This window comes from Rhinichthys klamathensis, unplaced genomic scaffold (assembly GCF_029890125.1).
Source record: "Rhinichthys klamathensis goyatoka isolate OS25496 unplaced genomic scaffold, OSU_Roscu_1.1 h1tg000013l_1, whole genome shotgun sequence".
Taxonomy (NCBI): Eukaryota; Metazoa; Chordata; class Actinopteri; order Cypriniformes; family Leuciscidae; genus Rhinichthys; species Rhinichthys klamathensis.
Window position 1 is genome coordinate 233,230 of NW_026606565.1, and position 9,940 is coordinate 243,169.

General features: G+C 38.6%; 1 protein-coding gene across 2 annotated transcripts; it reads left to right on the top strand.

Moving 5' to 3' along the window:
- The first annotated feature begins 387 nt into the window (after positions 1-387).
- dbpb (D site albumin promoter binding protein b) lies at positions 388-9,280 on the top strand. Of its 2 annotated transcripts, XM_056270603.1 has the most exons (5): positions 388-989; positions 1,271-1,521; positions 3,100-3,555; positions 5,663-5,916; positions 7,658-9,280. In XM_056270603.1, exons 2-5 carry the CDS (start codon positions 1,326-1,328, stop codon positions 7,871-7,873), a joined length of 1,122 nt encoding a protein of 373 aa, XP_056126578.1. In that variant the 5' UTR covers positions 388-989; positions 1,271-1,325; the 3' UTR covers positions 7,874-9,280. The 2 variants fall into 2 exon arrangements, with proteins under 2 accessions (XP_056126578.1, XP_056126586.1); XM_056270611.1 differs by lacking the exon at positions 388-989 and having other exon boundaries at positions 1,002-1,521.
- Positions 9,281-9,940: the final 660 nt, after the last annotated feature.

Sequence of the window (9,940 nt, forward strand, 5' to 3'; positions counted from 1 at the left end):
ACACAACGTGTAGTTGCCATCTCCTCTCGCACGATGTGATCACGTTTCCCCCGGATTACTAGTGAAGTGAAAAAGTGTGCCATTCGCTTGACAGGTTTTTCCCCAAAAGGTTGCTCTCTGATAGGACTGTGTAGAAACTTGACAGGTTGTTAAATAGACAACTCATTCCATATTTTCACTGATAATTATGATGCTCTTTAAAACGGTCCACTTTCCAACTTAGTAATTATGTGGCCGCATGTTCATGCTGTTCCTGGGTGTCGAACATAAGCATCATCGGGACAGCTTGGAGTCAAATTATTGAATAATTTGTTTTTAATCAGTGCTTCCCTCCCTGAGGAGCGTGCCTGTCACGAGGGGCGTGCCTTATTAATATTAAACAGTGATGCGCCTCTTCATGCAGTGTTCGCGCTTCTACTCTGGGAGGTGTGACGTCACGTGAGCGGCCCGTGTTCGTTCCAGCTGAGCGAAAAGATCGGACGGTTCAAGCTCAAAGCGTGCGGCAACTCACATGCAGAGAGAACTGAACAGAAGGGGGTGACCACAGGGGGAAAAAGCGATTGAGCGACTGCATGGAAAAAAACGTCAACATCCCACCAATCGCACTACGCAGCAGAAATTGACTCAGCAACACTTTCTTCGTTTTGTTTTCACTTGTTATTTTGAGACGACGCATTCAAGAGTTCAGCGCACTCAAGTTATCGTTTGCATCATTGGATTTTTTTTTAATTCTCCCAGATTTTTCCATTCTCCACTGTTCTCTACTGGAACCGTTATATCCGGTCAATTACTTCTTTTTTCCCACACGTTGGACTTGGACATAACGCTATTCTGGACATTCGTCTATATATTTTTTTAAAAGTTCCAACATAAGATAAGCAAATTTTCTGGAAGTACTGGGAATGTGTATTTTTATCCACTCGACCAATCTACAATCAAATGCAAGCACAATGGCACTCTTTGTTTAAACATTTTATTTTCAAATAAAGGTAATTTAAATTGTATTCTTCTTTAATGTCAGATGCTCTGGTGCACGTGAGCCGAGCAGGTCTTTCCTCTGTCTCTAAAGTAAACACGGTCTCGTGTTGCATGACTTCACAACTTTATGTGTACTTATACAGTAGCCTAGTCTAGTGATACGAACTCAGTGCAAATGCATAAAATATTATTATATGTTCTGTTTGACTACGAACTAATGCTAATCCTTTATTTTTGTTTGTTCGTTTCCTCTATGAATCGTCATGTGATTGATTTGACGGCTGCACAATAGTACTGAACCACTCAAGCATCTAGCGGTCAAGGGAGCTCAATCCTGCAGACGTTGGATGATGGCCAGGCCGCTTTCACAGCTCCTTCCCCCGGACCTTCCCTCTGCCGGAGCCAGTCCGCAGTTTGGCAACAGTAGCCAGGCAGGAGGCTCACTTAACGGAGGACACTTAAACTCAACAGCAAACTTAAAGTCGCTCCTGCAGCTTCCCGTGAAGGGCGACCAGCGCGTCAAAGACTGTAGTGAAATGAAGGGTGAGGAAACGCACCTGCTTCTCTGACACTCAGTGTGTGTATTATAATATATCTCTCTATCAACCTTTTGTGTATGCTCCTTTAGACAGTCAAAATAATGTGTTAATAGTCACCATTCCAGTTAGTTTCCTGATTATTACGATTAGTGTGTTTTTTAATGCGTGGTTTCACATGTCAAATGGCAGAGCCATGTGCAATTGTGCGTATCTCTCAGTGAGCCGCGGACAGGACATCACATGTGACTTAGTAGAAGAGATAAACAAAGCTAGGCCATTCAGCCACTTAGCTCTCTACCCAGGTACTTCGAGGTCAGCTATTGGCTAAGCCATTTTAGCCATTACAGACCTGCATAACCACACAGACAGAAGTTTTCCATTGCCTGCAAATACAACGTGATTATTGGAAAACCTTCTTTATTGATTGCTGTCAGTGTTTTGCACTGATTATTTAGTTAGCATTAATGCAAACTGACCCTGAATAGTCAAGTAGAAAATCTCTAATCCAGTGTCAATCCAGTTTCTATGTGAATGCGGCTTGGGAATCACATTATCTAACATTAAAAGCACTGCCATTACTTTTGAACACGTTTAGTTCTCAAACGCCATTTCAAATGATTCAAGAACAGCTTTTGCTCTTTTTGTGTTTGTTTTTAAGCATTGATATTTTAGGTGACATTCTGCAGTTTTTTTTTTTCATTGAGAAAAGAACACAAACTTAAACAAAACACGTTGCAGTTAAATTTTTATGGTTTGTTTTTATACAGTATAACTAAACCAGAAATGTCTCATTTCAAACTGCCTTTACTTGTCCTGGTTTCCACACCAATGCACCGTAAAATGCCTGATTTAGCCTAACTAGTGTTGTTAAGATTTTAGACCCCACCTAAATAGTTTTAGATGGAAACCTTCAGACTTAAGACCTTCAGCCGCCATGTCCGATTTCACAATGTTTTAGTTTCGCATTGTGCCTGTCCATTAGAATTGTTTTTATACCAACTACACTTAACCAGTACCACACTACTCTATTTCTCAGCCTATACCACAGCAGAGCAATGTAGTATTGCAACGTTACACTAGCGTAATGTTGTGTTATACAATACGCGTCTGACTGTTGTGTTACGCCTGTTGCCTTTTGCATCATTTCTTTGGTTTAGCCATAATACGGTAGTTTTGTAACGTTTAGCCATTGTTCAACGGTATTGTTGCTGTACCACAGAGTTAAGCAGTGTCACTGCGGTGTAACATTGTAATCGCTTTACCATGGTCTTTCAGGAATGTCAAAACACATTAATCTTTAGCAAGTTAAGGCTCTTCGTTTTGCATTGATGCACCGAGAGTCAGAGCTATTCACATGTGTTGACATTGCAGAGGTAGTTCTCCCAGAGGGATGTGAAAGTAGCTGGGAAGTGCAATTCTTCCCCTAACTACATAATCTTAGCGCCATCAGAAATATTGATCTCTTGAAATCAAGTCAAGTCAATATGTGTTCATAAGAATAGTTAGTTTAGTCTTTTTAGATTGCTCGAGATTTGACAGTAATATTATCTGCAGATTAAATTGGATTTCACTTTCCTTATAGGTAAGGACAGGTTGGATATGGATGAGGACTCTCTTGGCCGTTGTCCTATGCGCAACGGCTGCAGCAATGGACTAGCCACTGACAGCAATGGAGCAGGCACTGGCAGCTTCTCAAACAGCAACAACAGTTCCTTCCTGGGCCCGTTGCTATGGGAACGAACATTGCCATGTGATGGCGGGCTATTCCAGTTGCAGTACATGGATCTCGAGGAGTTTCTGACAGAGAACGGGATGAGCAGCATGCACAGTACCTCCAACTCCACCTCAGCTCAGATACCCTCGCAAAGCTCTCAGTCGGCCATTCCCAACCAGGGCTCCCAGTGCCTGCCCACCTCGCCCCCACACTGCTCCTCTTCGTCCTCACCGGCATCCTCCACCTCCTCTTCCTCGCCCTCTCTGCTTGGGCTGGACATGCATACGCCGCAAAGCATGATGGGAACGGCAGACTGCTTGCACGGTGAGTTTTCTTTCGCAACTTGCTGCTGCGGAACATAAGCTAGAGAGGATGTTAAAAACCCACGAGATGAACGGTCTGAGGGCAGGCCGTCGAGATGAAGAAAGGAAATGCTGTGGGCCGAAAATGAGGTCTAACGCGGTTCAAACACTTCCCCCATTCTGCTTACAAGAATTCCCCGGGATTTTGGTCCGTTTGCGAGTTGTAAAAAGCACCAGGCTTGTCCCTTGGGTGTGTGTTACTGTATAGATTCAGAGTATTAATGGTTTGGGTGTGTGTGTTTTTATGAGTGTGGATAGATGCTATTTCACTATTTGGATTGTCAAGAGGTTTGGGCGTTTTTTTGTAGTGAGTGTTAGAGGGTGTGCAGCTGTTGTGTTCTATGTGTGTTGTTTTATAGGTATGTGTTAACATTGGTTTTGTCAAATCAATTAATCGCATCTAACATAAACGTTTGTAATTATGTGTGTGTGTATGTTAGTTTGTATGTATATATATATATATACACACAAACACACATATATTGTATTAACAAACTTTTATGTTAGATGCGATTAATCGCAATTAATCGATTTGACAGCACTTTAACATTGCAAATATTTAATCAAAAGTGAAAAGTTTGTGTGCTTGTTTTTGGATGCTACAGTATATGAAAAGAATGTGCTGGTTAGAACTGTATAAAAAGACTTGCAGCAATGAAAATGGGGATATAAAAACATACATAGGGATGACAGAATGTGAAAAGAGAGGAAAAGATTGTGATATAGAGCTGAGAACATGATGGCGATTGAAAGGCTGGTAAGTAAACAGTGAGAGACACACAGGTGAGCCAGAAGCAAAGAATGAAAGGCAGAGACGGCGTGTTTGTGATTGTGCTCGCATGTTTTTAAATCTCCTCCTCTTCTCACACGCTTGGTCCATGTGCTCTCGCTCGCTCACGTGCCGAGACAGGCAGAGCGAGGACGGGGGAGGGGCAGATGAGAGGAGGTATGTGTGTGTGTGTGTGTGGGAGTGTGTGTGACTAACAGACAGGGAGAAACTGAAAGATTGAGATGGAATGACTCAGTGCGAGTTGATTCTGTACTTCCGATTAGATGTTTGTTTACGTTTCTGTAGTGGCTGAGAAGAGATAGAGAGAGAGATTAAAAGTGCTGCTGGTAAATATTTAGAATGTTCAGGGCGATTAAAGAGCACATGCAGAAGCCATCACATCACATATCTCCACAGATTTGATCAAGCTCTCACAAAAAAAGAGGGCCTATGTCAGTGCATGTGCAGCAGTGGACAGTAAAAAGAGGATCATTGCCAAATGGGGTTAAAGTTACTCTTAAGGGTACTTTACAGATTTTAGATTAGGTTTATGGCTCAAACAGATTTTCAAAACATAGCAACAGTAATTTTGTCGTGCTGTCGTGACAGGGTTCACTTTAACCACACACACACACACACACATATATATATAGCTTTTATATAATATTATTTAATATTATTTTCATGCAGGTGTGTATGGGGTTGTAACTTAGTTAAGTTTTTTTTTTATTAGGAAAAATATGTGTGTGATATTATTATTATTATTTTATTTTTTTAAAATATTTTTTTAAATCAATTTAATATAAATGTATATATTTTGTTTACCAGGGTATGGTTATGAGTATGTTTGTGTGTGCATGTTTTATTTTTTAAAATTAATTCTTATTTATCTTTAGCTCATATTATTCCCTTGCAGATGTGTATGTGTATGTTGTTCTAAGTTAAGTATATATTAAATATATTTGAGGAAAAAACAATAATATATGTATGTGTTTGTATATGTATATATGTATATGTATATGTGTGTGTGTGTGTGATTCACTATCAATTTATTTGTGGAATGAAAGTAATCATTTATAAAATGAAACCACCATTTCAATGTTCTGAAATCCAGAGATCAGGGAAGAAATATTGGAAAATGGAAAAACAAGAGACGGATTGGTGGATTGAGTTGTTGTTTGCTGCCTGTTACTGCCCCCTTGTGGGTCGTCTGGGTACAGTTTTGAGAGTCCCATTATTCTGAATGCACACATTTAGCAACGTGACTTAATCAAGGCATCTACTTTGTGTCTACCTTCAGGCACTCCACCAGGCAGCTTGGAGCCAACACCCTCACCATCTTCCACTACATGTCCACCACTCCCTACTCCACCCAATACTAACTGCAATGAGGTGGTGCCGTCCTTTGACCCTGATCCCGCAGACGTCGCACTGTCGAGTGTGCCTGGACAGGAGGCGTTTGACCCACGCAGGCATCGTTTCAGTGATGAAGAGCTCAAACCTCAGCCCATGATTAAAAAGGCTCGCAAGATGCTTGTCCCTGAAGACCTGAAGGTGAGAATCTTGGACATAATTCATATCATTTATCAGATATCCCAAGATATTTATGTTCATAATCTTGCCAGCTGTGATGGTACATGTTTTCCTTATCTCTTGGTCATATGAACATGTGGATTTTGTGAAACGTACTTTTTGTTATAACAGCTTACAGTCAATATTATTGTGTAGCTGTCTTATCTAAGCACCACTTGTCATCTATCACAGTGTAGTTTTTAAAGGTTTTTAGTTTTTAAACGGATTATTTGGTAAAAATGTAGAAATAGTTTCTGCGCCACTTATTCATAGATATTGGATGGAAAATTCCACTCTCATTTTGTCCAACAGGCCTGGCGTTCTTCATGCCTCTATACAAATCCAGTAATGCAAATGTCAGGCAGATGTCAGATGGTGACACTGTGATATTGTCACTCACTGATAACAACTAGATTTCAAAATTAAAATAAGACATTCAAAATCATCATTAGTTCCTTAAACCCATTACTAGAATAGTTTTAGTATTATGAAGTAACAGACAGTTATTTATAAAGTATGTTACATTGACTTGATCATGTCTCAATTCTGAGGCAGATGTCTTGGAAACCGAGGTTCTCAAATATGTCTTTTTTTTTTTGTTATAAAGGGCACGGCAGTCAAAAGGGGGAATTCCTTTGTAATCACAGTGACCTCTCCTCTGGGAACAAATAGATGTTTTGAATACTTGGAAAGGAAGTGACATTCTTTAATGAGTTTTTTGTTTTGTTTTTAATACAGGAGTTATAGTTCACGCCAAAATGAAAACTGTCATCTTTTACTTGACATCATGTCTTTCCAAACCTATGGAACTGGTTTTGTGGAACACAAAAGAAGTTTTTTTTAAGAATGTTTCAAATTATTCACATTTATAAAAGGAAACCAGGAGTTTTAGTGTTCTGAAATACAGAGCTTATGGTAGAAACATAATGCACTTTAAAAATATATATATTTAGCTTTTATTTTTGTTTGTGTTGGTAATTTTATTTTTATTTTAGTATTTCAGCTTTTTTTTCAGTTAGTTGCCAAGGACACATTTCTGATTTTGAAGTTTTTTTGAAGTTTAAGGTTTTTATCTTATATTTATATTTTATTTTATTTTCATTAACAAAATTTTAGCTTTAAGTTTAGCTTTAGTTTTGGTTTAACTAGAAGTATAATGACCAGTAGAATAAATAAGGGTTTCCCAAACTGGTTTTCGTGAGGGAACTGCAGGGGTTCGCAAGTTGATGAAAAGCTGATAATTAATTAAATCATAAAAATGCAAAACTGAAATAAAATGCATACTAAAACATACATTTTGTTTACCTGCATGTCATATGGCGGCTAACTGACAGCTTTAAACGAATACATAAGTAAAATAACTATTTGGATTTCGAAAAACTGAAAAAGTAAATAGCATAATGGGAATTGACACTTTTATGAGAATGTATTTATTAAAACAAGATTTGTTACTGTTTTTTTCATGACATCAAATGTACTGACAGAGTGGTGTGAACCACAAGCCTGCGTCTGGCACTTTGAGAACAGTCACAGAACCTCAGTCAAATCTCAGACTGTTTGCTGGTTCAAAGCCATTTCTCGCTGGAATGTCACCTCAGAGTTGCTATAGAAAACCTCAAACACTTACATACGAACACACACAAATCCCAGTCACACATCTGGCAAAGCTCCACACCTACAGTTGTAGACATGTTCTAATGTATATATATTTTTTTTTTTGAAGGATGAGAAGTATTGGAGTCGGCGTTGTAAGAACAACGAGGCCGCAAAGCGTTCTCGCGATGCTCGTCGACTGAAGGAGAACCAGATCTCTGTGCGCGCCGCCTTCCTCGAGCGTGAGAACGCTTCACTCAGACAGGAAGTAGCCGACATGCGCAAAGAGCTCGGCCGGTGTCGTAACATCCTGAACAAATACGAGAGCCATCACTTGGATCAATAAGAAGGAGAGGAAGAAAACGCAAAACCAGATGATGGATGGAGAACGCAATGAATGTTCCTATGATAGTCACGCTGAAAGACAGATGGAAAGTGCATCAAATATGGAAGGATGTCTGAAGACGGCACAAGAGCTCAAGTTTCAAACTGGAGTGAGAGAGCATGTCACCTCTCTTAACTTTTTTTTTTCCTAGTAAGGTACAATGGCAAGATTTTAATTATGGAGAGAAATGTATATTTTTATAAGATAGAACAATGCTTAATGGTGAAAGGAAAATTTTGAAATTAATTTTTGTATATTTTCTATATCTTTGGGAGGGCTGTAAAGTATAGACGGAGGGAACTGGTTGAGGTATCACTGTAATTTAAAATTAATTGATGAGGTATTTTTAAAGCGATCAACTCAAATTGAAGCCTAGACTTTCACAGAACTTTAAAGATTTAGAAAATAACTTTCTAGAGAAATTCAACTGTAAAATACAGAGAAAAAACATATACCTTTAAATTTGTATAAAAATGTTAATATAGATTTATTCAAGCACTTAAGTTGTAATAAACCTGTGTGTAATATTTTGGCAACGGTGACCGAGGACAACCAAGGATGAGTGGAAATGACAGGTGCATCTCAACTCTTTGGGGAAAAACATTGTTTATCAGTTCACTGCTGATATTTATTTGTCATTCTCAAAGGAAAACTAAACATGTAATGATGATAAGGAGATGGTACAGAAAGACATGCATTAATTGTCACATATTTTATTGCCATTTTTGTGTTTATTTCCTTGGTGAACTCTGTAGGATTCTTCTCCTGTCTACAATTTACTCATCTTTTTATAGGAATCTGACTCACAGTTGCAAACAAAAAACAGCTTTTTAGCAACAGCACACATCCACAACGTGCAGATCGTAAGTGAACTTGCAGAGGCTGTTCTTGCTGTGCAAAAACACAATTTGGACCTCTATGGATTGAATATATATATATATATATATATATGGGACGTGACTTTCATCTGATTGTACAGAATGATTTCTTATATTGGAAGCACGGGAAATTGCATTTCAAAACAGGTTGACATGTAGACATTTGGCTATGTCTGCGCTTGTGCTGGTTTTGCACCTGTATATGCAAACACATTGAAGCCAATGAGCGCTCTTACTTTTATTGAAACAATATTGAATTTTTACAACCTGTTTACTGGTGTCAGTACAAATGTTTCAAAATCTATTAGTTTTGTGGTTCTCCAGTCATGTCTGTTTCTTTCCTTAACGACCATTAAAGTAACTTCACTTATTATGAATTATTATTGATCTGATCATTATTATTACTATTGTTGTTAATACTACGAATGAATTATTATTTTTGTTGTTTTATTTCCTTGATATTGTCTCTTTTATGTTCCTTTAAAGAACCCCCCCCCCCCACACACACACACAAGTCTCCTCTCAGCTGTGGAGATTTTGTCAGTTCCTCTTTGTTACAGCATTCATCGTCAACACCAGTTATAGAAGAAGTGTTGCCCTGACAGCCAGTTTAATTTGTGTATCAAAGGAACACTGGGAGAAAAAAAAATAACTGGTGCCCTAGGTGATCACAAACTGCTTCCCCGAAATAAATGGATTTTGTTCTCTTTATTTCTGAGCACTAGCATTATAAAGACCCATCATACCATTTGCTCTGTCTTTCTCTTTTTTGTGCATGTAGGTGTTTTAGCAAACCGCCTTTTTTACCCAGTAATTTGCTGCCTGTTTCTCATCAGTGACAATATACTTTTTGCAGATGGATGTTGGGGTAATGTAGTCCTTACTTTTCTGCACTTCCACATGTGGATGACTATGAACATTTTGTGTTGTGACTCTTGTTTTTTTGATGTACAAATGCCCTAATGCATCAGTGTTACCCACACTGCACCTAGCCAAAGTAATGCAGGGGAATGTAGTCTTTTTCTCCAAGACCACAAATAAACTCTTGTTCTTACTCACTAAACACTAAGGTTGATTATTTTGTATGTCGTTTGTGCCTATTCTGTGCTACCAAGTGTAGTATCTTCCACTTCCTTACTAAAAAAATTGG